At 50.2% G+C, this 27,927-nt stretch overlaps 1 protein-coding gene and 1 long non-coding RNA gene across 2 annotated transcripts; one reads left to right on the top strand and one right to left on the bottom strand.

Annotated features, from left to right (window-relative positions):
• Positions 1 to 12,901, bottom strand: CCNL1 (cyclin L1). Its single transcript, XM_054638947.2, has 11 exons — positions 12,576 to 12,901; positions 12,305 to 12,379; positions 12,035 to 12,144; positions 5,956 to 6,076; positions 5,476 to 5,540; positions 4,093 to 4,192; positions 3,877 to 3,981; positions 3,487 to 3,628; positions 2,290 to 2,401; positions 2,079 to 2,177; positions 1 to 1,255 (listed from the first exon to the last, which is right to left on the bottom strand). The coding sequence occupies exons 1-11, from the start codon at positions 12,831 to 12,833 to the stop codon at positions 904 to 906; spliced, it is 1,539 nt and encodes a 512-aa protein (XP_054494922.2). The 5' UTR covers positions 12,834 to 12,901; the 3' UTR covers positions 1 to 903.
• LOC143694908 (uncharacterized) lies at positions 12,168 to 24,559 on the top strand. The gene is made up of 3 exons (XR_013183726.1): positions 12,168 to 12,635; positions 21,275 to 21,350; positions 21,632 to 24,559. It is a non-coding gene; the product is annotated as an uncharacterized LOC143694908 (long non-coding RNA).
• Positions 24,560 to 27,927: the final 3,368 nt, after the last annotated feature.

Below are 27,927 nucleotides of genomic sequence, written 5' to 3'. Positions count from 1 at the left end.
AAAGCTTTATATTTTATTTTTTGTAAAAATCTTTGAACACATGCAGACTAAAACCAGTGTAAGAAAGTCTCCACCATGTTTAAACAAATAACTATACTTAAATATAAGCGTCTGCAATTGACTGGTATAAAAATAATGTACGTTTTGCTTTTTTACAGAAATCCTTTCTCCAGTTCTCAGCTCAATAAACAATACACAACTCTAATACATACAGTGAACCTGATCGTTTGCCACCTCTGGGATACTGCTAAGGTATTATGTGCAAAAGTTGGTAACAGTTTCTTTCCCACGAGAAAAAAAATTCTTCTACACCTTTTAGGAAACCAGATGGGGTTGAAGCTGCTGCAGCCCTGGCAGTGCCCCACAGCCTGTGCACTCCATGCTGGTGCCAGGGCTGGCCCAGCCCCACAGTCCCAGGGATCAGCCCCGCAGCCCCAGGGATCAGCGGCAGTGCCGGAGCTGGCCCAGCCCCAGGGTCCCAGGGATCAGCGCTGGTGCTGGCCCAGCCCCGCGGTCCCAGGGATCAGCGCTGGTGCTGGCCCAGCCCCGCGGTCCCAGGGATCAGCGCTGGTGCCGGAGCTGGCCCAGCCCCAGGGTCCCAGGGCTCAGCGGCAGTGCCAGAGCTGGCCCAGCCCCGCGGTCCCAGGGATCAGCGCTGGTGCCAGAGCTGGCCCAGCCCCAGGGTCCCAGGGCTCAGCGGCAGTGCCAGAGCTGGCCCAGCCCCACGGCCCCAGGGCTCAGCAGCGGTACCAGAGCTGGCCCAGCCCCGCGGTCCCAGGGCTTGGTGCTGGTGCCGGAGCTGGCCCAGCCCCGCGGTCCCAGGGATCAGTGCTGGTGCTGGCCCAGCCCCGCGGTCCCAGGGATCAGCGCTGGTACTGGCCCAGCCCCGCGGGGCCCCGGGGCTCAGCGGCGGTGCCGGCCGTGGCCCGAGCGGCCGCTGCCGTGGTGCTTGCCTCCCTTGTGGGAGCGCTCGAAGGAGCGCGAGCGCTCGCGCCGCTCCCGGTGGTGGCTGCGCTCGTGCCGGTGCTTCTTGGCCGCCTCCGAGTGCTCCCGGGATTTGCTCTGCGAGCGGGAGCGGGACTTTTTCCGCTTGTGGCCGTGCCTGCTGCTGCCCTTGAGCTCCTCGCGGCCGTGCTTGGCCTTGGCGTGGGGCGAGCCGTGGTTGTGGTGCCGCCGGGGGCTCCCGCTGTGGCTGCGCGAGCGGCTGCGCGAGCGGGAGCTGTAGGTGCCCGACAGGCTCCGCCGGTTGTTGTAGCTGTGTGAGAGACAACAACAGTTACAGCGTGTCCCCACGGCGGGAAAAACAGACATCAGCGCTTACAGCTCCCAAGGTACTGCAAGGAATGAGCCTTTGTCCCTCAGGGTAAGTGAGGGAGGACAGGGAATGTCTTGGAAACTGCCCCACGGAAGGCTGGGGTCAGTGATGTGGGATTAAAGGTCCTTCCAACCCCAACCACTCTTGTGAGTCTTTTAGTTGAGCTCATTTGAAATAGACAGCTCAAACTAAAACCAGAACTCAGCATCTTTTGTCCACCTTGTCTCAAGGGTCTTCTGTCAACACCAGATCACTGACTGGGTGTTGCTTTTTTCCTTCAGTGACTACACTGAGCTCTAAGTTGGCAGCCTCCAGTGTGAGCCTGAATGTTCTTAGGAAACCCTATTTAAAGCCAGCAGCTCTCACTGCATTCCTCTCTTCCTGTACCACAAGAGGGGCAGAGCCCTGAAGAGCCAGGCACTGCACCAGGGAGCACTGACACAAGGAGGCTGCACACCTGGGGCACTTCTGTCCCTTTCCAAGGGCACTGTGCTCCCACAGACTGCTCTCACTTGTAATGGGATCCTTGTGAGGACTATCAAGGGAAGACTAGCACCAGCCCAGCACTGACTCCCCAGGTACGGTGCAGTTAGGACAGGCTAATTTTACAGCCTGAGCTCTCAAGCACAGCCCCACACGCAGCACTGAGAGCCTGAAGTGAAGCCAAGCCTCTCCCCCTCCCTTTTGCTGGCCAGCACTCAGGAGTGCCCCTGAAGGCAGCAGCCCCCCAGCCCATCCCCATCCCCAGCCCAGCCCCACTCACTGCCTGCGGGGGCTGTGGGAGCGCGAGCGGGACTTTGTCCGGGAGCGGGAGCGGCTGGCGCTGCGGCTGCTGCGGCTCCTCTTGCTCTCCTTGCGCAGCCTGCAGGGCACAAACCCAACTGCTCAGCACTGACACACCACAGGGGCTTGGGAGGAGCTCCCTGCACTGCATTTGTACTTAAGCCTTCTCTTAGCAGGAGAGTTTTACCTACCCATTGTAAGGGCTCTTGGAGGTTTGCTGCCTCTCTTCTGGCTCTTTTTTAATGGTTTTGGTATTCACAGACACTGGAGATTTCTCCTCTGCTTTTACTTCTCTTGGGGAAGCTAGGAATTAAATTTCAATTCAGAATCAGTTCTTTATTCATCCTTTGTCATCAACACACTGTACACTGCTCAGGCACCTTCACCAGGACTTGCACTAAGTGTAGATACAAATTCTACATTTATTATTTCATCCCATCTCTCCACTTGTACTCACTCCTGGAATGGGATATTCGTGGGGAAACCCTCTGCATATGAAGGAAAAACAGCACTGGCACCTTCAGGGCACACAGCCATGCTGGCCTGAGGCCAAAAGGTACAGAACAGAAGCTGCCCTTGTACCCCACAATACAGAATGTGTTACCTTGGCATTTATTTCCAATGCTATAGAAAGGACTAAGCCTGCCCAGCAAGATTAGATTTCATCTTTACAATAATGGCACAAATATAAATGAGTAACAAATAAAATTACCCAGTTAATATGTCAGTCTGTCTCTACAGACAGTTGGTACAGCTCAGAGATGGATTCACTTTTCATGGAAGGGCTGATAAGAGCCCACCAGAGCTCCTGCTTTTAAACTGTTCCACCCTCGGCTCGCTCCTTGCAGAAAACACTTCCCTTGCTCCATCAGAAATTCACACTGCCCAGCCCAGAGACCTCTGAACACTCAGGACTCTTCAGGAGAAACCATGAGAGTTCAGACAGACTGGCCAGTTCAAAATACACGTTCCAGTTAATTCCCTGTGATGCCAAGGCAGTGCTGGGCCTCTCCCTCCTCCATTTCCTGCCCACCAGCTGTCTGCCCTCACTGCACTAAGCAGTTGCCAAGCACATTAAAAGCCATCAGGGGCAGGAATTTTCACAGATACCTACTGCAAAAGGGGCCATGAAGGCTACTGCAGCACCCCCAAATTAAATCCAAAAAGCCATTCTTCACATCACAGAACACACAGCAACCTCGGCTTCATTATTCTCTTAAGGGTGCATATTATTAATGTATCACTCTCACATCTGGGGAAATGTGGAATAAAGCATCTCTTTTCTTTCTAATCTGGTTTCAAGGTTTTGAGACTGGTTTTAAAATCTATGTTTAAACAAACAAAAAAAAAAACCTAAAAAAGTTTTTCTATTCAGAAAACAGACTTACATGGTTTGGATGCAGGAGAAAAGCCACCCAGCGCTGAGAGTGCTGGAGTTCCATCTGGATTTAAACCTTTTGCTTTCAGTTTTGCCTCCTGTAATGCCATTTTCCTCTTTTCTACTTCTTTATCCAGAAATTCATAATTAGGCTGTGGAATTAACAACCAGATAAGGAAGTGAACTAATATAATTTATATTTCATCTTATTTCTGAAAAATACTGAGTTGGCTTTTAATGATCTGTCCAGTAATGTAACTTCCAGAATTTGTTCTCTCCTTACTGGAGCCCTTCCCATTAGCACATCTGTATTAGGCATTCCCAAACTTTTCTGGACAACCATAACTCAGCTCAAGCTGCACTGAGCATCAAGCAGCAAACCCCAGCATGTCAAACTCACCTTCTTTCTGGTATAAAGCTTCAGAGTTGTTAAGCAGATCTCCTGAATCTCCTCTTCCGTGGTGCCAAAGAGCAGGAACCAGTGGGGACGGGTAGGCAGTGGGATCTGAAAATCAAGCAAGGAGAAGCTTAGTGGAGATTTCAGGTCAGGTTTTGATGAAATATTTCCATGAATTTCCTTGGAAGCAGAGCAGCAGCAGTGGAGGGCAGGGCTCACCTGCAGGGCTCTAGCAGCGAGGTAAATGCACGCACACGCGATGGTCTCCGGCTGGAAGCGAACAAACACGTTCGTCCGGAGGCTGTCGTTCATGTAATTCCTGAAAAAACAAAGCAGCACCGGTTGGAACTCCTGCTTGCTTTTCTTTTAGAGGATAACAATACTGGAGACTCAATTGACTTTATTATTTTTTCTGTTGTTACATTGAACACGTGATTTCCTTCAGGTTGTGCTGGATGTTTACATGTGTCACTGTGACAGTCTGCAGCACTGCCACCGTTTTAAACGCCACGGCAGTAACGTGTAGCAGAAATCCAAGTAGGGTGGAATGGCCACTTCCTAGCTGAAGTTACCCTGGAAGTGTCCACTGAGTTACAATTTAACAACTGTTTTGCATCTCTCCAGTTGATTGTTTTAAACAGCAATGGGTCTGCATTTAAAGATCAATGTAGAACTCAAGAGCCAGCAGGAGAGCAAGGTGCATTTTCAACCTGCCGTTATCCAGAGGCTATGTGCAACCCCCAGAGTTTGTAAAACTCTGAGCACATTTAAATTTGGTGTGCTTTGAGCCACTTTAACTTCATCCAGGGAGATGCACCCCATTTGCTCTCTGAGTGTTGGAAAAGATGTGGGAGTTAGAACTGGGCCCCGACCTCCAGAGCTGCTGCGGTCGCAGAGAGTGGCACTGCCAGTAACACCCGCCCAGAGATGGGGTGAGCAGCAGAGCTCCATGATTTCCAAATTCCCAACATGGGAGAGAGAACAGCAGTCAGTCAGTGAGGACTCTACACCCCCATGCCCAGCCTGGCTGCTAAGTGAACATGCTGCATGCACTGTCACCCTCTGTTTAACTCAAGGGTAAATGTTAAATCAACGAAAGAAACGCTGGCAGAATCGTCCCCCACGTGTCCTTTAACATACAGCAGGTAGGTAACAAAGACATTGAGAAACAGTTGTAAGAGTTACTTCTAGAACCAAATATACAAATCCTGGCGCCAGGACAGAACTAGGAGGTGCTGCCCGATGGCTTTGGGTGACGGCAGTGAATTCGCTGAGGCTTGCACTGGCTTGGCTGGAGAGAAGGGCAGCCAAAGCAGCCATCCCCAGGTCATGGGCTGAGGTGCAGAGGGCAGAGCTCTATGACTTACCAGCAGGGACTACCCTTCAATCAAAGAGTAGAAAAAAGAACAAAGTTAAATTGAGTTCTCCATCGCTACGCTGCAATCAAGCCATGAAAATAGTAAGCAGAAACAAGCACCACGAGATTGTCCAAATGTGTTTGGGTGGTGACTTACATCTCATTGCTTTGCCTAGGGATCAGCAGGCTTGTTATTTCTGCTACTATTTTCCTGGCTAGGAAAAGAATGGAAAATAGCAACTTACCAGGCTGTCTGTACCAGGGTTTGATTACGTTCACATTCTAGGACTTGTAAATACATAACAATGATCTGAGGAATAAGGAGGGGGGAAAGAAAAAAGAGACTCAGTTTCAACACATAAAGCAGGAGTACGTGTATACATGTATCAAAATGAAATCCAACAGTATGCCCAAAGGATGGGGGCTCCTTCTCTCCAAGCACACACTCTAAGCTCTCATACCAGCCCACCACATTCAGACAATTCTTTATCTCACTACTTTCTGCTCTTTTCAAACCAGCCACCTTTACCCTTTCCCAGGGAAGTGACTTTTTTCACAGTCCAAAGGCTGTTTGCCCAAGTACTCTAGCAAAAGCTTTAATAACTATAGGGGAATAAAGAGAAGAATTCAGGTCATTCTGACACCTGTGTTTCTCGTTCCACAGCTCCCAGTGATGCCACCAAGGTAGAGTAAGAATTACAATTACATTATTACTGAGAACTCACCTTATGAGGATGCTTGACATGAACACAAAATCCCAACTCCTTCAGTACCCTCCTTTCTGCTTTGATTACTTGATTTTTGGTGTTTATGTAGTTCTGATCAAGTATCAGTGGGCTTGGAGTCCTATAGTTTGCAAGAAATAAAATCAAAACTGTTTTGCATATCCAAAAATAACGGCAACTCTGTTTTCCCTTCCAACCAACTAATGGCAACAGAAACCGGTTTTCAACTCCTGCAAGCAAGTTTAAGCATTAATCTTGTGCTGTCCAAGTTTAGATAAACTAGTTTAGTTGCTGCTTTTGGCTAGCTACAGATTAGATGGCTGAGATAAAAAAAAATAACCTTCTGCTCCTGTGTATGCAAACTGCACTGCTCCAGCTGCTGGAAGGAGTTGGCTTGATGGGGGCACTCCCAAGAACTTCTCCTCTGCATGCCAGAGGTGGCAGAAGGATTTGCCAGGCAGGATTTCAAAGCAGAAGCCAGACCAGGGTTCTCACTGGCATTAAAGTAGCAACTCATGCCCTAAAAACTGCAGTTTCCTATGCACTGAAGAGCAGCTGATTGGCCCTTCAGAGAAGCCAGCCCTGCCCTGTGATGTGTGAAAAGCACAGGATTAACTCGGGACACGGAGCTGCCTGGGACTCTGGGCCTGCTCCCCTCTCCAGGGGCACCAGGGATGATCCTGCTGCTGTCTGCATGTGCAGAACAACAGCTCACTTCAGAGAGACATTTTAAACTCCAGCACTGGCAATCCTAATTCCTCCCAAGTCCGAACCCTGAACTGTCTAGAGCATGTTTAATCCCAAAAACCTTCTGTACACTTGATCACAAGTGTCACACTCCATTGCATATTTGCTTTGCCCGTGCTTACACTTGACCTTTCAACATTCCACATGGGATATTTTACTCCACTTCCTCCTGAAGACAGACCAGCTTTTTCCCTGTAATACTCCTCACACATTCCATGTGCTTTCCAAAGCAGAATAATGTTTTTGCAGCTCGTTATGCTCTAATGAACCACGGTCTGTGTACACGATACACCCCAAGCATCGGTCACAAATTTATTTTATGTTACCTTCAAAAGAAAAAAAAGTAATGCAAAGTGGATTCAAAACACAGCTTTTGTTGTATCAGACAAAGTATTTCACTGCCAACTGGCAAATTACATGAGTGGATCTCACTTCTCTTCCCTGACAGGTCACAGAACAGAAAAAAATACTGAAAAAACCAAGGTTCCCACCCAGGAAGGGTTAATTAATGACAAGGCTGGAATAACCCAGTTTATGCCATGACCTCTGCAGTCACCTGGACAGGCACTGATGGCCACAGGCAAAGGACATCACAACCATCTCTAATGAAAGCATCTTCTTGTAGCACCATGCACCTGAAGCATGAACTGTCCCTGCTCTTCCCAAGAGGCTGAGATGCAGCTGCCAGCTCTGGAATGAACAACTGCAGCTTCCTGGTGCCAGGCTGGACCTGCAATCCAACTACTGCCTCATTATTTAAAGGTTTTTCCATGTTCCAGCAGAGTAACTTCTCTAGTTAAGCGTTACTCTCACTCATCAGGGCAAGTTTACAAAGTTTTTCATTTCAGCTCCTCTAAATAAGCCCAAAATCGGGAGATTTTTTCCTTCTGTTTATGGTTGGCTGGTTTTCTTTTCTCCCCATAAATTAACTGAAAATGCAAAGTTTTTCAAGCTCTTTAGGATAACTACTTCAATGAGGAGCTGCTTTTGTCCAACACTTCAGCACCACAGAGACAGGCTGAACAGTGCTCTGGAGTGGGACAGTGAACAACCCAGCTGAGCTCTTCCCAGCAGTGAAGCTGATTCACTTCCAACTCATTCCCATCAATTTTACTGGTGTTAATAACCTTTCCTTCAGTACTGCTCTCCACAGTTTCATCTCCAGATCACTGGCTTTAACAGGATCTGCAGAGCAGCACCCACAGGAGCTCAGGCTGTGTGTCAGCAGAAAGCTTCATCACAGGTGGGAGATCTCGGGTTGCACACTTAGGACAGCCATGACTTCCAGTCCATTAACACAACCTCCAGTGGGACTGCTCAGGATCATCCAGCCCACCTTGCACATCTCCCTGCATTCCCTGAGAGCTCTGGCAGGCAGTTCAGGTGGCTCCAAGTGCAGCAGGACACATGGGAGCCTTGACTGCATTTTAAGTTTTCACTGTCCTTGCACGGGGCCACGGGATCAGCACCAACAGGTGACACCTGGCCCAGGTTCCACAGCACAGGGACAGCAAACCCAAGGTGCCCAGTGTGCTTTGCTTTACTCTGCTGTCCCACACTCCTTTGGTCACGAGTTCTACAGCCCTAAGGAAGCCATGAAAACCATCAGTTTATCCAGACAGGACTTCCACATACAGCCTTTTATCCACTCATGGAAAAAGAAAAATCTGCAGGAGACTTTAAGTGTTTTACTGCACCTTATAACTGGCACAGGTAAGTTCTGCAAGTTCTCTACTGCATTGATTCACCAATTTAACACTTTTGCCATAAGATCTGCAATGTTGGTAAACAATTAGTTACAAGTTAGAAACTTCAGAAATTCCCCTTTGAGAAACTTCTTTGTTTTCTACTCCAAAAAAAAGAGGAACTTTGCCAGTGCATTTGCTGCACTTAATTCTCAGTCCAAGAATTATCTTTGGACCAAGTACCAAAGCAGAGAAAAAGAATTTATAAGCTTATATATGAAATATAAGCTTCAAACTCTGTATAGCCAAGGAGTGTTGCAAGTTCCTACTGGGAATCTGTTCCTACAGACCAGCACTAGAGCTCCAGGCAAGACTTCATCTTTAAGAACAGAGCACACAGTGGTCCCTCTGGGAAGTCAATGCAACACTTAGATAAAAACTTGACTGGGATTCAGATCGTGTAACAACCCAGAAGAATAACACACACTGTAACGTGTTTGTAACAATAAATAAATTACAAATACCTTCTTTAAAAATCACACTGACAAATGAGACCTAAGTTCTCCACACAGCTGCAGCTTCATTTGGTGCAATATTGAACTCTGATGTCTTTGGCATGACTAATACTGGGAGGAGCAGTGCCCTGCGTGGAGTTTTGTTCCTAACGAGCACAGCACCCGTGACAAGTACAGCAGGGCACCAGCACCTCACGTCAGAGCAGAGATCTGCTATGCTGGCCAGTACAAGAACACAGCTCTCTGTTTGTCTCCAGGATCACAGCCACAAGCAGCACAGGTTTGCAGCAGTCTGAAGGCACTAAGGACGTTTGTCATTAATGCAGCCCCAGTGCAGGGCCCCTGAGTGAGGAACAGCTGACTGAGCACCTCAAAGCACCATGTGAGATTACAGCACCACTCCAGTCACATTTCCAGTCTCAGGACCTTCTGCAGCTTTCAGGCACAGTTCAGAGAAATAAAATCAACTTCAAACTACATTCTACATTAAACAACAGTTGCACTTTGCTCAGAACAGAGAGGTTTTGGCACACAGTTATTTAAAAAGCAGTTTTTCCATAGTACGAGCTTTTCTCCATGCACACAAACATTTTTACATGCAGTTCTACATCACATATGCTCGTAAAGATCCCAAAGAAAATATGCTTGTCCAAAACACTTGTTTAGCTTTTTCTTACTTCTCAGCATTAGAAATACCACCTCGGTTGACTACATGTCTCATAAAAAGAAAATTCCAATGCAATTCCCAGTTCTGCAAACAAGTACATAGAAGGGACTGCTTACATCATAATTGATAAAAATATACAAATTCAAGACTTCTGTACCCTTGTTTTACTGTGAATTCAAGCTGCAATTATACAGAGCCAGAAAGTGGAACTAAGAACCCAAAACTGGTTAAGAAAGAAAGCAAAGCCTACCCAAACTACCCCAAATTCGTGTGCAGGTTAAGAGCTTCAGTTAACAGAAATGCTAGACTAAAAAAGAAAGTACAGCAGCCTGTTTCAGTTCTGGGTTGTGTATGAGAGACTAACTACAGCCTAAGTGTTAGCTTCAGTAAAAAATAAAATAAAAAAAGGTCAAGCTAGTATTCTAAAAACCTGGACAGCAAAGAAAAAAGCTTATAACAAGATACAGGAGTTCTTCCAAATGGTTCACCAGCGGCCAACCTGTTAGTCCCCCGATTCCAGTGACCTATGCTCAGAGCACTGGCTTCTCCTTGGGGATTTTCGATACTTCACTCACTGTTGCCATGACGACAGCTTCATCTTTATGTACCACTCCACATCACCCAGGCTTTGGTAAATGTAGCTGGTCGCTGTATAGTCGGTTGCAAGGGAAAAAAGAGTTGAAGTTAATAACGTGTACAGGTGATGGGAATTGTCAGCTTGTAAAAAGTACAGAAAAACGTTTACATCCTGCTTGCTAAAAAAAAAAAAAGGGGAGGGGGTTGTGCAAGTCTGAATGTCAGACTGCAGCATTTTTAAGGTTCATTTCATGCAGATTCACTCAGAATCGCAGAGCAACAATACCCATTTCTCCCGAAAATAATGGGTAGCAGTGCACGATTTCTCTGGACATGATGCACTTTAGGCACCACGTAACATGCACAAGTTGGGATTTGGAACAGGCTAGCTGGAAAGATTTAAATTCACAGGTTAAGTTCAGTTTCTCTGATCCTTCACACAGCACAAAGAAACAACTAATTTGTATTCTCGTTGCAAAGAAAAGCAAGGCATATGATTAATTAACCTTCACTGCCTGGATAGAGGCCAGAACGCTACTAATCACTGAGCCTGCTCCAGTAATTCCAATAGCCAGACTCCCTTCCTAAGTGTGGAACACAATCCCACTGAATTCACACCTGGCATAACCTCACACAGCTCTCTCAGGGCCATCGGGGAGAACAGCCTTAAAGGCCAGCCAGAACAAAGCTAAACTCCAAAGTTCAACACCAACTCTTCCTTCTCGGATCTAGAACTAACTAGGACAACGCCATCAGGAGGCAGTAAAAGCCAAAGCTCCGGCTTCAACAGAAGCATAACCAGAATAAAGACGCCAACAAACAGCTGGCTTCCCTAAGGGATTTCTACTCTGTTTCTCAGAAAAGCTTGCACAACACGAGTTTAAATTCCTGCCGTCACCTGGTGACACAGGGCAAGGAAATGAAGTGTGAATTTAACACTGTAGCTGAAAGCAAAATCCTTTTTTAACTACAGAGTACCTGAAACTTTAAGCAATCAGGCACCAGAAACCAAGGTAAAATCTCCAATCCCAGACTGTGACACTGCTGGCGGACAGAATTAAGGAGATTTCGTGTTTAACAATAACCTAGAGAACTCTTTCCCTTCAACCACGCCTTCCTCCTTTCAATGCATCGGTTATTTGCTTTACACATAAAAAACGCTGCTTTCAACACGAAGAGCAGCATTAGAACTCAGATCTGGGACAGCTCTACCCCAGCTGCACACGGCCAGGTGAGCCCCACTCCACCTGCACAAACCACACCAGAACAACGCCGCTCTCACCTTCTGCACCTAAAAATGCCTTCAGCCTCCCAGACTCAATTACACGCTCCTCACCACTACCGCTGCCAACACTGCAGGCCAAACCAGGCCTTATCTCAGGTACTTTCTAAAATAGCTTTTTCTAAAAGGCATTGGCACCACTGAAAGTTCAGCTCCTTCTTAAGTGGTACTTTCTTAACACCACAACCACAGTTGGACAGCCACAGATTAACGAGAAAAAAGCATCAGGACTGCTAAGTATGGCTAAAAAAGTGGAGAATACACAGCAACTCACTAACTGGCTACGCATTCCTAAGACTATCTTACACTAACTATGAGACGCCAAAAAACCAACAAACAGACCTGAAACCACAACCATGGTCCTAAAACTAGAACCAATACTTGCAAATTGTAACTCGTAGCTACGTCAACAACGACAAACGGGTCTACCAAGCGAACAAAAGCAGAAGCAGCCGAGATTGCACTGTACTGCCTACACAGCAGCCAACGGGCACTCCCTTCTCAATTTTAGGTCGTTGAACTTAGCCTGGAAAAATACTGTGAATTGAGAACTGCAGCGAACATTAGTGGTAACAGGTGCTTATGCTCATAACGAAGCTGATCTTACCTTTTTGCTCTTAACTGCCGCAAGTGATGGAACACGTTGATCACGTCCCTTATCCGACGAGGCGCCTCTTCGATTTTGGACGCGAGATTGATGCAGGCCATTGCAACAATCTGAAAAGAAGCCCCGTTTCCGTTAAGCAAACAATTTCCAACCCAGATAAAGAGAGAATTACGTAACTTAGAAGCAAATCTGCCAGGCTCGAAGCGAGCGGCCTGCGTGGCGCGTGGCCGCCCCAGCCGCCCTCTCCCGGTGCCCCCGGGCCGCGCTCACCTCGAAGCTGTGCTTGACGAAGGACTTGGAGTAGAAGAACCGATGGAACAGCACCTGCCCCGTCGCCATGGCCACCTGTGAGGGCAGAGCAGGAGGAGGGAGAAGGAGCCCAGTCAGTGCCCTGGCCCAGCCGCCGCCATTTTGTGTGAGGCGCCGCCGCCCCCCCGCGCCGCCTCACGCCCTTCCCGCCGCCACAATGGCGGCGCCCGCCCTTCCCTTCCCTTCCCTTCCGTCCCTCCCGGCCCCCCTGGAAGCCCCGGCAAGGGCCCACCTGCGGCAGCCGCAGCAGGATGCCGGCCGCCTGGATGAGCTCGCAGCCCAGGATGCGCAGGTCGGTCTCGCACTGCAGGTCCAGCCCGTCCTGCATGGAAGGGGTGGGCGAGAGCCGCTCCTCGGGGATCAGGGAGTGGTCGATGGTCAGCGACACCTCGGAGTAGAGCCGGTCGCCGATGAGGATGCCCGGAGCGGCGGGAGGAGGCGGCGGGGCGGGGGCGGCGGGCGCGGCGGGGCCCGGGTGCGCGGCGGCCATGGCGGCGGAGCGGGCGCTGGGTCCGGGTGCGTTCCCGGCAGCGGCCGCGCGCCGACTGCGCGGCCCCGCGCGTGACGCACGCGCCAGCGCCGCGTGCGCGGGGGGCGGCGGGAAAAAAGAGTCCGCGGGACACGCCCCGGGACCGGGAACCGGGAACTGGGAATTGGAACCGGGAACGGGACAGGCACGGCAAACGGGGGCTTGTGGAAGCAGTGCAGAATAACGGAGGGAGCGGGAATAGTGCTGAATAGAGCCGGATCACCACAGGAGTTGCGGCTGGAAAGGCTCTTCCAGGGTCAATCCAGTCCAACTCCTGCCATAGGCATAGATGTGGTACAGAATAAACATAAAAATATAGAAATAGCGTATAGGTAGTTAACCAGGGCTCGGGATCTGGATCCAAGCCCTGCTTTAGAGGTTTTGGGGCTCGGAATATGTCACATAGGGAAAAAGATCCGTAAACTTCAATAAAAATAAGGTGATTGTGGATTAGTATTGACAAAAAGCGTGCTGCGCCTTTCCACACTGGAAACATCCGGCGGAAAGTTACCTCCAACTTCAATATTAAGGAAAAACAAAATAAAAATTACCAACTCTAGCAGTTTTAGCCGTTCTACGTAATAAATTCACAATAAACGAGAAAACATTCCCACATGGCGATAGGCGCGGAAGAGCACAGCGCCGCGCACGCCGCTGCCTCCGGACACCGCGCTCCCGAACGCTGCCCTGGCAGCGTTCAGTGTCAGCGCCAGCAGTGTCTCAGCGTTCCCGGCAGGGCCCGCATGTCGCAACATCCCCCGCCGCTGTCGCGACCACGCGGGACGCGGTCACCGGGCCAGCCCTGGCGGTTGCGTCACTTCTGGGAACAGCCGCAGCACAGCCGCGCGCCCCAGATCCCTCCGCGGCCGTCACCGCACGCGCGCGCCAACGGAGAAACCCCGCCCACCCGCGGCCCCTGATTGGCTCGCTGGGTTTGAGTGGCAGCGGCACCTGAGGGGCCGTGCCCGCCATGTTGTGTGGGGAGCAGGGAGCCCCGCCTTGCCCGTGTCCGCCGGGGCCCTTGGGAGCCGTCACAGAATCCCAGAGGTTGGAAAAATCCTCCAGCATCGAGTCCAAGCCGTGACGGATCCCAACACTGGCAACAGCCCAGAGCACCGAGTGCCACGTCCAGCCCTTTCTGGGACACCTCCAGGGATGGGCACTCCAAAGCTCCCTGGGCAGCCCTTGCCAAAGTTTAACCCTTCCCATGGGGAAATTCCTGCTGATATCCACCCTGAGCCTGCCCTGTCCCAGCCTGAGGCCGTTCCCTCTCCTCCCGTCCCTGTTCCCTGGAGCACAGCCCGACCCCCCGGCTGTCCCCCCCGGCAGGAGCTGTGCACAAGGTGCCACAAGGGCCCCCCTGATCCCCCTTTTCTCCAGGCTGAGCCCCTTCCCAGCTCCCTCAGCCCCTCCTGGGCTCCAGCCCCTTCCCCATCTCCCCCAGGATCCACGGGATCAGCCGTGAGGAGGAGGCCGAGGTGCTCATGGTCTGCTCATCCTCCTCACAAGGTGTGGAGCAGCGCCTTGTTTCACACCACAGTTATAGTTGCTAATAAACCTCGCCAGTTTTACAAACACGTCTTTTAGAAAGGTCACCACAGTACGTTTGGTTTTCACCTTTCTTTTCCTGTTATATTTTGTGACTTCAGAGTCTGTAACTATCACCAAAATAGTCGGTTTTTAATGGAAATAAAGCATTTAATTGAGAGCTGTTTTATGTGTAGGTTCATGGCTCAGCAGGGATCCTGGCTATTTGGAAAGGACATTATTTATTATTCACTTATTTGGAATAGTTCACCCTATTTTCCTGGCCCTTTGACAACCTCCCCTTTTATAGACATGTGTTGTACAATCCCTGAGATTTTAAAAACAATTTGACATGGAATAAAAAAATCTCACCACCCACCTGGAACAGTCTTTGGAGCTGTGATAACAGAGCCAAAAAAAGTCCTACGAACCCAAATGCTGGTGCTAAACACCTCTGCAATGGCAGAAGCAATTTACAGCCCACAGAATACACTGGAGGTTAAAGAAATAGTGGTAAAAGGAGAGCTGGGAGCAGTTGAGTGTGACCCTCGGGTTACCCTGGAGTGAAATCCCGGGTTAGGTGGTATTTGCAGAGGGCAAACTGCACTTTCCATTTCCCTGCCAGGTACCACCGTGTGCCAGAGGGGCTGGAAAGGAGCAAAAAACGAGTCATGGAAGCAGCAGGTGTCAGCACAATGGAATTTGCCCTTTTTTTTTTTTCCATGCACACACCCATCATTTATAGCTTTTAACGCACTCCAGTTTTCCAGGTCACCCTTTGAAATTTCAAAAAGCTGGAGAGATTTGCTCTGGCTCTCTGTACGCAGCTCAACCCGCCTGACCGTTTCCTTGATGTTTTTTTTATGTGAGTATTTTTGAACTCGATCAGGACCAGCAGTGCCTCGTCCCCTCGGCAGCAGGAGCAGCGCTTGGTTGCCAGGACACTGCTGGAAAATAGCATCAATCAATAATTGCTGCTTGAGTCATGATGAGGCATTAACGAGCCTGCTCCTCCTGGAAGCCCTTTGGCCTGGAGCTCTGCAGGCCATGGAAGCTCCTCTTCAAATCAGTTGTACACAAATGTAAACTGATTTTGTTCTTCCAGGTGTCTGGTTGCAGTGAGAGACACCAAAGCTCAGTGACAGAAAAAGGGGAAAAAGGAAACACCTCATGGAAAGTGAGTTTTGGATATCCCAAACTCTCTCTTCTGGTGGGCAGTGCCTAAATCCCCTCAGGATTTACACACTTGGCAGCTAATGTTTCCCAGAATAAAATACAAAACGTTTCTTAGAAAATTACTAAGAAAATTACACACAAATTGCAGCGTGCAATTACCTTAACAGAAAAGAAGGGATTATTTTGGGAAAATAAGAATTTGTGATGACAGAAAATCTGATTTCCTTGAAAAATGATGGCTGTAAGAAAACAACGTGACAGGAATTTAGGCAGCAAAATATTTTGACATGAGCTGATATCTAAAAGTTTCTGCTGTCATATCAAATAGACAAGACTAAGGCAATGCAGAATATGCTTAGATCAACTTATTGATCAATTTATTCAATAAATTCTAAATTCTCCGTAGTAAAACATCAGTTGAAAGGTGCTAATTTCCTTTTTTTCCTATCAAGTAATTTAGGAGATTGACTTTAATTCTTCATGCTGAATGTGATAAATTAACTGAGAATCTGGAATTCCCTTCCATCTCAGTCATAAAAATCTGCATTATCAGCTGGAACAGGATTTCTGTGGCAAGTACAGCCCCCGCATGTGTCGAGTACTGGGTTTGCATTGATAGAAAAGTTTGGTGCCAAAAAAAACTTGGCAATGGGATTTATTCCAGCTGGATAAACAGTGTTTTGCTCTGCCAAATTATAACTAGAAGAGAAATTCGTTAGATACCTTTATGAAAGATTGATAGAGACTCCAATTTGGGGCTCTGAATTAACAGCTCAGAGGAACAAGGAGGATTATTTGACATCGTTCCCAGAGGGCGAGTTCTTTAAGCTCTTACTCACCGGTTTTGAAAGAGAAAAGAGGAACCGAGCGGTGGAGTCACACCCTGCAGCTTGCACGGTGAATAACCGGCTGTGAAACCAGGGCAGTCGGGGTACACTTGGCTCTGAATGCTTCTCTGTTTCAGCTTAACCGAGCCTTCACCTTCCATTCCCCCAGTCCCTCCCTGCCTCGGTTTCAGCGGAATTCCTCTCGCTCATTTCTCATTTACTGCAGCGGAGGCGCAGCTGACGACTGGCTTAAAGTACCGAGAAACGATTTAAACATTGTTCACGTATGAAAGCAGGTTTGTTTCAATGATTCTGTCATCTAGAACGTAAAATTCACTGTAGAACTGGAAAATTTCTGCTCTTAAAACCTCTTACTCAAGATGTGACATTTGTTGCCTTTTGATTTCTCAGTAAATCTGCATTTTTGTGAGTGTTATACAGATTTTTCGAAGATTTAGTGCCTAAATGAAGCCCATTTCTCTCAGTTCATGAATTTATAGACTCGAGGCTTTAGGTTTCCCATCACAACACACACAGATTGCTTGAACTTCCACCAGAGGTATTGGGAAAACAAGGAAGTAAGGAATACTCACCATGTATTAAAATTAGTTTTTCCTACCTGCTCACCTATCTGCAGCAGCAGTATTAATAGAAACAAATATACAAATATAGCAGTTTGATGCATTTACAAATTGAACATCAGCCTTGAAGTCACTGAAGTTCAAACCTATTTTCCAGCACATTTAGACACCGGTATTCCAGTGCTTTTCTGCACGTGGAATTTGATTTATTGGATCTTATCAAGTCCCCCTGGGGCGTGGATCAGCAGCAATAACGACCTTTAAGGCTGGATCCTTGGGCTCCTGGTGTGCAGAGGTCGGGTGTGAGCAGCTTTAGCCCTTCCCCAGGGTGTGTCCATGCACGGCCTGGCCACGAGCAGCGGGAATTCGGCGTGGGCAGCAGCGGGGGTGGAAGGAGAGCTTTGCACGGCCGTGAGTGATTGCCCCACAGCGTGACAGCGATCTGGTGACACCTCTGCTGCCTCGTGCCTCCCAGGACAGGCGGTTTCTGCTGCGCCCCGGGTTTGACTCAGCACCGCCGGTGACACCCGAAACCGTGAAGGTGGGACAGGAACAAACAGGCTGCTCCAGGCTGCACAGCCGGTCCTGGGCTGTGCCAAACCCTGCTGGCCACCCTTGGGAACGGCGAGAAACGCACAAGCAGCCTGGGTGACACCCCACCGGCGTGTCACTTGAAATCCCATCCAGCCCATGCTGTGGGTCTGCTGGGGTTCCCAGCTGGGGTAAACTGGGAAAACAGCACCTGGGAGAGATGATGCTGAGCACGGCCCAGGTTCCCAAACCCACTCTGCTTCAGCAGGGGGCTCTTGCCTGCTGGATCCTCCTGATGGGGAAAGACCTGAGCAGGGAACGTGTCCTTGGGGTCCATCCCCTCCTGTGTCCTTGTGTGCAGGTGTGGCTGTCCCAAGTCTGTCCCTGCTGAGCGGTGGCAGAGCAGGAGGGAGCAGGGAAGGGCAGGTCAGGGCGTTCAGCTGGAGCAGGTCACGGCAGAGCCCCTGGCTCAGAGGGGACAGAGGAGAACAGGCTGTATCCTGCACGGCTCACATCAGGGACAGATATAGCTCCAGCTCTGGCAGGAGCGCATTTGTCACTATGACGAGACCCCTGAACTATTTTGAGAGCTTTCCTCATGAGTCTGCAGCTTGGAAGGACAGAAAAAGAAAGATGAGGCTGGCTTGGCTGGCCAGGCTTACCCGGCTCTTGTGGGGCAGGAGCTGAGGAGTGAGTGCCAGCAGGGACAAGGCACCTCCAGGAGCTGAGGAACCCTGGACATGGACAAACCACCTCCGGGAGCTGAGGAACACTGGACATGGACAAGGCACCTCCAGGAGCTGAGGAACACTGGACATGGACCAAACCACCTCCAGGAGCTGAGGAACACAGAGACATGGACAAACCACCTCCAGGAGCTGAGGAACACCTGGACAAGGACAAACCACCTCCAGGAGCTGAGGAACCCTGGACATGGACAAACCACCTCCGGGAGCTGAGGAACACCTGGACATGGACAAGGCACCTCCAGGAGCTCAGGAACACCTGGACATGGATAACGAACCTCCAGGAGCTGAGGAACCCTGGACATGGACAATGAACCTCCAGGAGCTCAGGAACACCTGGACATGGATAATGAACCTCCAGGAGCTGAGGAACCCTGGACATGGACCAAACCACCTCCAGGAGCTGAGGAACACAGAGGCATGGACAAGCCACCAAGTGCAATGTCTGGTTCTATCATAACTGTGGCACTCGGCCCACAAAGCCCAGCATCACCTGTGCTCACCTGGGCCAGCAGGCCGAGCCCAGGTGGGCATTCCCAAGTCAAATCTCGGGATTCCATTAAGATGGAGTAGCTTTCCCCAGGAATTGCCTCGCTGTTCAGGCTCAGGGCATTGGGAGCCTTGGGGTGTTTCCTGCCCACCCAGACTGTGTCAGCAACCCTGGCATGGCCCAGAGGGACAGTCCAGTCCCAAAGGGGACACCTCAGTCCCTGAGGGGCACCCCAGTCCCAAAGGGGACACCCCAGTCCCTGAGGGGCACCCCAGTCCCAAAGGGGACACCCCAGTCCCTGAGGGGCACCCCAGTCCCTGAGGGGCACCCCAGTCCCTGAGGGGCACCCCAGTCCCAGTCCCACCCTGCTGAGCAGCAGGAGGCACAGGTGCCTGTCCCAGGCAGCTCTGGGGACACAGCGTGGCTGTGAGCCCCGAGAGGCCCCGTGTGAGCACAGCCAGGCCACATCCTGCTGCTGGGGACAGGGCTGTCACCAAAGCCCTCTGATCAGATCACGGGGAAGGAAGCATCGAGCTGCAGCAGCCCAGGGTGCCACAGGTGCTTCCCCTGCTCAGACACAGCGCTACAGAGCTGCTTCACCTCGTGGAAACACCGAGCACATCTGTCACCACTTCAGCATTTGCACATTTGCATTTCCCGAGCTGTGATCAGCGCGGGGTGAGGGTGAGGTGAGGTCAGGAGGTGTCTGGGTGCACGGCTGGAGGGGCCAGGAAGGCTCCTGGGTGTTCAGATCTGCTCTGCAAGGGCTCTCACACCCTCTCCTGCTCTGCTGCTGGGGTTTTGTGGCCACAACTCACTGCTCTGCTCGTGAGGAAGAGCTCTTTTTGTGTATAAATGAAAAAAGCTGCTTTAATATTAAACAAGCTGTTACTTCTATCATCCAAGTGTTAAAATACCAGCTGGCAAAGCAAGGAGGGCACGGAGCAGAGTGAGGGTAGAGCTGGGGTGATGTCAGCTGGCCCCTTCTCTCCCTGCAGGAATGAATTCCTGTCATGGTCTGTGCGCCCTTCAAGCATTTCTTCATGGCTTTGCAAGTTTGTTCTGCTTTTAAAGCATCTTTTATGCTATTTTTTCCCCCTCAGAGAATGATTCACAGCAGAAAGATCAGGGCCATCAGGTCCTTGCCTCTTCATCTACTGCTCTGCCTGACTTTACTTCTCCTGCAGTATCTGAGTGACCTCTGAGTCAGTGACAAATTCCCCTCTGGCTGCAATAAAACATGAAATTCTGTCCTTGTGTGGGGAGTGGGGCAGCACAAGCTCGTTGAGGTGTGCATTACACTGACACAAGCGGGAGGGTGAGCTCAGGAGGGCACGGGTGAGGAATTCCTCCCTGGCACGGGGTGCCCAGAGCAGCTGCGCCTTCTTCTGCAGCGCCCTGGGACCGTGCAGGTGTTGTCCCTTTAAAGGTCCCTCCCAACCCAAACCATTCCGTGGAAAAGCTCATTTGGGACCTCAACATCCGAGAACGTGAAACAGCTTTAATTTTATATCTTACTACGTGGTTTTTGACAGACTTCGCTGTAGTGTGGGGTTAACTAAAAGCCAAAATGTAACTCCATGAACGGTTTGCCGGTGGTGAATTTCACTGGCTTTGTTTAAATCAGTATTTGTGGGCCTTTTCAAGGAGTTGTTTGCCATCTAGTGGGTTGTTGGGATTTTGCAGAAAAGCCTCAGGATTTTTTTTTTTTTTTTTTTTTTTTGTGTACCCCCTCCATCACGGGACGGCCAAAAGGGACACAAATAGCAAGAGCCTCTCCAGGAAAGGGAGGGGAAATCAAAGTGAGAATATACGGGCAAGATTTTCCTTACTGATGCAACAACAGCAATATTGAACACACCCAGATATTGCCACTGACAGCCCCGTGAGCCATTTGTAAATAGAATAAATTGGTTATTTGAAATAATTGGTTATTGGTGTCATCCAAAAGCTCTCCATCCCCAGAGCACCAAGAGAAAATTGACATTTCAGCATATAGAAGGTGGGCACTGCCAGGGTGTACTGGTGTATAAATTTAGTCTGGAGTATCCATACCTATTTTCAGTTCCTTTTAGTTAAGGGAATTGCAAAAAGATATAAAATTAATTTTTAAAAATCATGTTGATAAGTAATTTATGAGGGTGTGGGAAGACATTTTTTTCAAGGATTGACAGAAATAGGGATTTCTGCCTTTATCAGCAAAGTTGCCCCACAGTGTACAGTATCATAGAGTAAGGCTTTTCTTTAATATAAATCTCCTTTTAGTCAACATTATTGAGTAATTCTGTCACTCATTTTTGGAACAGATCAGAGTCTGAACTAAGGGATTCTTAAAGACGCTTTAGGCCTTCTCTAGTTTCTGAAAAGACTCAATATAATTTTCTAGTATTTTCCTAAATTATTAAAAACATGGGCTTTGGCAAGGACGTGTAATAATAATGCTCAGGAGTGTCTGCAAAGCCTTTTCCAAAGTCCAGGTGAGAGAAACCCTCTGTAATAAATTACTGAGCAGTCTCTTTTACAGGGCCCTGCACCCACCAGGAGGCAGCACTTTGCTGCAAAACAGCCCCAAACTTCGTCACTTCTCTGTGCGACCTCAGGTAAATCTCAATTGTGAGGCGAATTAAACTGGAAAAAGTCAAAATAACACCCGCGCTCTGGTGCCTGTGTGCAGCAGCCGTGGCAGAGCCGGGAGCGGCTCCTGAGTTCTGACCCTGCCCAGGCAGGGAAGGGCTCAGCCCCTCCAGGGGAGGGTGGCAGCTCTGGGGTCCTTCAGAAGGGAAATTCCACATTTCTCCCTCAAATGGGACTGTGCTAGTACAGGGTAATGTCAGGTTCAAAATGTGTTAATTCTGATTTTGTGGCCCTTTTGTGCCTGGAGGTGTTGCCAGGAGAGCTGAAGAAAGACTCCTGACCCCGTTGTGCAGCAGAACAAGACTTGTGGTGATTCCACCCTCAAACCATGCCAGAAGTCTGTTCTGGTATCACAGAGGAACCCAGAAGGGATCAGCAAAATTCAACTGCTCCCCTAAAGCCCATTTGCACACATCTTTATCAAGACATAAGTCCCAATTTACCACAATGACCATTTTTACTGCACTGGAGCTGAATAGAAAAGCTGGATGGCTCAGCCAGCTGCAAGCACCAGAACCCCAGCCATGCATGGAGCAGTTCTGGCTCTCCCAGGCCCACACCACACCAAAATAACCAATTTGGGATTTCAGGCGGGTGGATTTCACAGGCTGGGCTCCCCCAAATGATTGATTGCCCCTCTCCTCTATGTCTGGAGCAGAGCAAGGCTGTCCCTAAAGCTCTTGGCTCCTTTGGGTAACACCAAAGCCCAGGTGCTGGACACTCACCTGCTTCCCTTGGCACACAGGGAGGTGGGACCAGCTGGGACCTCCTGAACCCCAAACCATCTGGATATGAGCAGACATCCTGCTCCTGGAACTCTTCTCAAGGAATCCAGGACCACACCATGGCTTTCTCCAGGTCACCTCCCAGCTTCCAGCACATCCAGGAGCTTCATGGGTCACAACCAAGCATGTTGTTCTTTTAGGTGGACTTTTCCCACTCCACATTTTTGGCCTGTGAGCCAAAAATCTCCCCCCCCCCAGCAGCCCTGAGCCACAATCCCCTCTTTCCATCAGCAGATCCTGCTCACCCTCTCCATGCCCACACCATTTATCCCTCTGCCACTTGCACATTACTGCCCAAACGCCTGCAGCTGGACCTCTGTCAGCACGGGGAGCCAGGCACTCTGCTCTCTTTGCCCACCTTTCCAGGAGCTCAGGAAACCTCGTGTGCTCCATGAGTGATGGGGATGTTCTGGGCAGCTCTGGCACAGTCCAGCTGAGAGCTCTGCAGGGCTGTTTGTCCCAGGCCACATTGTGGGATGCAGCAATGGCTGAGGGAGTGAGAGCTGAGTAACCTCACACTTCAGCCCAAATAAAGGAAAGATGTCTCCATCACAGGCCTGTCAGGGTTTAGGCTGCCCAGACAATCTGTGAGTGTTTAACAAGCTGCTGAAAACCACTGGTGGACAAAAGGCATTTCTGGCATTTTTGGATTTCCTGTCAAGCTGTGCTCCCTAACCCAAAATGTAATGATCAAAACAAGATGCACCTCTCTGGACTTCTGCAGTGACCAGGCCTGGTGGGAACTGTGGCTGTAAAACATCAGCAGCAGCCCCAAGGTGTTGGTGGACACTGTGCTTCCATGGTTTCCCTGGTGCTGGCGTGGTCCTGCTCCCTGGGCAGAGGGACACAGAGGGACTTCATGGAAGCAGCAGCTGTCCCTGGAAGTGTCCCAGGCTGGGCTGGAGGGGCTTGGGGCACCCTGGGACAGTGCAAGGTGTGGGATGGGGTGGGACCAGGTGGTCTTTAAGGTCCCCTCCAATCCAAACCGTTCTGGGATTCTGTGACTCTGTGAGCTGAGGCACAGTGACAGACAGCTGCAAAAACAGACTCTGCTGTTGCCTAAACACCACCTGCACCGGAGCAAAGGCTCCTCACACTCGAGTCCTTCAAAGCACAAACAACGCCCTGGTCACGAATGTTTTCCCCTGGGCTGGAGGCCCCGCACGCAGCCAGGCTGGGCCCTCTGGGCTGGCTCTGCCCTGGGACACGTGGCCTCCTGCTGCTGTGCACCCCAAGGAAAGCTGCTCCCACCTCAGGCAGCCCTGCAGCCTTTGCTGGGAGCTGACGCAGAGTTATCCTTTACAAACTCCTACAAACAAAACCCTCTCTCACACATCTTTTCCACAAAGTGCTGCCAGTGAAAACCAGGGGTTTTTGCTCCTAACCCGGAGGCATTGGCGTGGCTTCTGTCATCCTGGATTTTCAGTGACCTTTACCCACGCTCTGGGTGGTGCAGCCACATCCAAGGCAGTGGCTGAGCAATGCCCAGGGTGGCCGTGGTGCCACTGAGCCCAAGGAGCCACCTGCTGTGGCACTGCCAGCAAAGGCATGGCCTGCTTGGGGACCGGTGTCCCCATCCGTCCCCTCCAGGACACACAGCCACCAAGGTCCACGCTGACTTTCCTGCTCAGGAGGAGCTGGAAGGGAAGGGCAGGGGCAGAGATCAGGAGGCAAATCTTGGCTCTCAAACAATAGCTATTGTGTAAATGTATTTTTACGTCTGTCCTAAAAAAACCCAAGTGATTTCGGTGTGTCCTAAAAGTTGCGGTTCGTTAAATGCCAGGATTTTTGTGGAATCGTAAAAGGGTTTGTGTTGGAAGGGACCCAAAGACCATCTTGTTCCACAGGCAGGGCCATCTTTCTCTATGCCAGATTTGTGCAAGCCCCATTGAACACTTCCAGGGCTGGGGAGTGGATATCCAGAGAAGATGGACACAGCATTTATATTACAGTGTCTGCACCTGTAGAAGTAAATAAATCTAAATCTGTTGATGTCCTGAGACAGTATGAGAGCTGTCAGGGCTGCCTGGGGGATGCCCTGGAGGGGCAGGGACTGGGATCACTGGGGTGGGACAGAGACCCTGGCCTGGGGCACTGGGCTCCCTGGTGGGGCCAGCCAGGGACATCCATGTCCAGGGACATCCATCCAACCCCAGCACAAACTGATTTGAGAGCTCCGGGTCATTTCAGTGAAGCAGTCAAATGAATCAAGTCTGATTTTGCTTCTTTCTTCGCCTAATTAGACAATGGAGAGATTTATGGAATAACTGAGCCAACTCAATGTAGCTGTAATTTGACATCTAATAAATCAATGTCCTGCTCCTTCACAGGTGCAATATCAACCCTTCCTAACTGCTGCAGGCATGTCTCTCGTTTCTGTGGAAAAAAGCCCCAATCAAACCCCATTTCTTGTTTGCTCCTGCCCCTGGAGCACAGAAGCTGCAGGAATTCTGTCATTGCCTCCCAACAGCAGAGGTGACCTGGCTGGGTGCTCCCATCCCCTGATCCCATGGGACGGGCTCAGTGCAGGCTGCTGCAGGCACAGCTGCCTCCTGATGCTGCTAAGAGTTTGGGAAGCAGCTTTTCACACCAAAATACTCCTGGCTGCCCAGTGGGTGCCAAGGTCTGTCTGTGGGGAGGGAGGGAGGGATTGTGTTCCTGCAGCTGGCCGAGCCTGGGGAGGGCAGGGAGCTGCAAAGGAACCACCAGGACACGCGGGGATCCAAGGAAAATCCTGGCCCTATTAGAGTTAATGGGAGTTTTGCATTTGACCTCAGCAAGGTCAGGGATTTTACCCAAGGAACATTAGTCAGCAGCAGCAGGATGAATTAGAGGAGTTGTCAACAAGAAACAGGCAAGGTTGGTCCCACGGGTGGCTGAGCTCGGAATTGGAATGGCTGGAAAAATAATGTGCAGCTTATTCCATTTATCCCTGTGCTGTGTGCAGCACCTCAGCATTCCTCCCTGCTCTGCTCCAGCCCATCAGACACGCTGGGGACCGCTGGGTTTGGGATGGAGGGGAACTGTGGGGTAACATTTCCTTGGGAAGCTTCCCGGAGCCGGGCTCAGCTGTCCCAAAGCAGCCCTGGGCAGGCTGTGCTCAGCCCATGTTCCCATTCCCATGGAATCCCATCCAGCCTGAGTCCCACTGGCTGCAGGGTCCAGCCCAGGGATCCCTGGGCATTGTGTGCATTGCAGGCAGCTGGAAGCTGCTCCCTCCCTGCCAGGGGAAGCTGCTCCCGTGCTGTCCCCTGCACGAGGGGAGGTGACAGAACCCAAGGTGGGAGCCAGCCCTTCCCTGCCAGAGCCCTGGGATCATTCCCAGCTGAGCCCAGCTGGTTTTGGGTGTTCCTGAGGCCACACCCTCACCCAGACTCACATCCCTGAAGGATGCACGGGATGGGGCACGGGAGTCACGGGGTACATCAGCTCTTCAGGAAAACATGGATTATTGTCCTTGCAGAAACCTGCTCGTGGAAGTGGGAGCCAACATTTGGCAGGATTTGTTTCCTAGAGAAGCAAAGCTGATCTGTGAAACTTGGAGGGTTTGGAAATTGCTCACGTTCAGGAATGAGCAGGGCCAGATTTTGGGTTGGTTTAGGTTAAACCCTAAAGCTGGGCCTGTGCCCCCAGGACGTGGGAGGGACTGGGGGTGCTGCTTTGGACTGGGAGCTCTCTTCCATGGCAGAGTCCTGGAGCTGTGGGCTCTGAAGAGGTTGTTTGCATCCAGCCCTTTTTCCAGGATGTGCCCTGGGAGCCTCAGTGAGCTCTCAATGCTGTCACTGCCAAGGACCAGGAGGGTTCCTGCAAGGGTGAGCAAAGCAGCAGAGAAAATACTGCACAGTCAGAGCTACCAACATGTTCCTGGTGGATATTTAAATCCAAAATGTTTTGGATACTTAAATCCAAAGTGGTTCAGATATTTAAATCCAAAATGTTTTGGATATTTAAATCCAAAGTGGTTCGGATATTTAAATCCAAATGTGGGGTATACTTAAATCCAAAAGGTTTTGGATATTTAAATCCAAAATGGTTCAGACATTTAAATCCAAAATGTTTTGGATATTTAAATCCAAACTGTTCTGATACACATTTGAAAACGAACCAACAAAAGCTATTTATACATTTGCTTGAGAAGTTCCCTGCTCTCATTCTTCACTGCATTGATGATCTCTGTGTTTCTCCTTTTAGGAGGGTGACTGCAAGAGGCTGCCAGCTGAATTTCTGTTTTATTTTCCGCCAAGTTTTAATTGAAGTCAGGAGAAGTGTGGCTGGGCTCCCTATTTTAGGGAGTTATTTCCTGGCACAGCACCCAGGGTGCCTCTGACTCCAGAGCATCCCATATTGCTCCCATCAGGCTGGGGACAGGCCTGGGGACAGCAGGTGACACAGAGCTCTGTTGGTGACACCGTGACATCAGTGACATCATTCAGAGGTGGCAGGCTGGGCCTTGGCTCCCAGGGTAGCAAACACAGAGTATTTGGTGGGTAAAAACTGGTTTTGATGGCCAGCTCACCGTTATCTGTGAACTCAGGGTGAATTGCAGGATGTGATTCTGGGACTCAAGGCAATAAATTCCAAGTTCTCACCTGTGAATTTACTTCATTCCCCACAGACCCAGTGGTTTGTCCTGAGGGCAAGGTGAGGACTGGCTGGTCCAGGTGTTGAAGATCAAATGGATGAAATCTCCTTTCCTCATCTCCCAGGCCTCCTGTGGAAATCTCCCATTGTGTGTCCATCCTCAGCCTTGCCCTGCTGCTCTTCCATATCTTCTGTGACTAAATTTGGCTTTAACAAGGTTCTTCTGATCAGTCTGCCACATTCCAGGATCTGACACCCATCTCCATGTTTTAGTTGATACAAAGATTTTCAGGAATCTGAACATTTCACGTCTTTCCCAAGAGCTTTGGGAAGTCTGGAGCCAGTTTTGAGTTCTTTGGTTTTACTCCCCACCCTGCACTCCCTGTGCTGAGCCCACCTGTGGCTTCACCATCTCCCTGCAAGTCCCCTGAAGCACCACTGTCCCCTGGGGCCACCATAATGGGAAGTGATTAAAGCTATGGGGAAAAAGCCAAGCAGGGGAAGGCAGAGTGAGACAGCCCAGGAGGAGAAAGCAAACAGCCTTTTCAGCTCAGCCTGGTTTCCCTGTCCCTGGCAGTTCCTTGCTCCAAGGTGCAGGGTTCCTCCCCAGAGGTTTGAGGGCGTTTGGGTGGATCAGGCTGAGAACCCCTCTGTGCAGCTGCCAGGGCAGCAGAGCTCAGGCACCCCCGTGCTGCCAGCAATTGATTTATCCTCATTCTAATTGGGGTGAGTGCTCCTTCCCAAACGCTGGCACCTCACCTGTCAGGATAACAAGCAGCAGAGCTCTGGAGCCAGGGAGACAACGCCAGGAACACTCAGTGCTTGTGAGGGACCAGCTCCAAGGACAAACATTTGCATTTTGTGGGACAGCATTCCCAGCTTTGAGCCAGAACCCTGGGCAGCAGCCCCACCAAGGGAGCAGAACCCAACACCCTGGCAGAGCCCTCAGGCCCCGCTCCCTCCACTCCCTTTGCAGCCTCAGGCCATCCTCCTCCTCCTCCTCCTCCTCACACACTGCACAGCCACACTGGGTAAGGCCAGCACCATCCCTGCTCCAGCCCTGCAGCCACTGAGTGTGGAAGGTACAGGAAAAAAACAAACAGGTTTTTCCTCATTTTTCCACATTTCTGCCAACTTTTTTTTTTTGCCAAAGATACATTTTTCTAGCTTGGAAAAT

The sequence above is a fragment of the Agelaius phoeniceus genome, chromosome 10, assembly GCF_051311805.1.
Source record: "Agelaius phoeniceus isolate bAgePho1 chromosome 10, bAgePho1.hap1, whole genome shotgun sequence".
In the NCBI taxonomy this organism is placed as follows: domain Eukaryota; kingdom Metazoa; phylum Chordata; class Aves; order Passeriformes; family Icteridae; genus Agelaius; species Agelaius phoeniceus.
The sequence above is the reverse complement of the archived record's forward strand: the minus strand, read 5'-3'. Positions and strand labels throughout refer to the sequence as shown.

Bases quoted from the DNA above. Each gene is read 5' to 3' on its own strand.
- CCNL1 (XM_054638947.2), bottom strand. From the start codon at position 12,833: ATGGCCGCCGCGCACCCGGGCCCCGCCGCGCCCGCCGCCCCCGCCCCG. The intron at 6,077-12,034 runs GTAAGATCAGCT...TGCAAACTATAG, and splicing joins CGGCAGTTAAGAGCAAAAAG to GACTCCAAGCCCACTGATAC. The intron at 2,178-2,289 runs GTAGGTAAAACT...TGTGCCCTGCAG, and splicing joins TCCAAGAGCCCTTACAATGG to GCTGCGCAAGGAGAGCAAGA.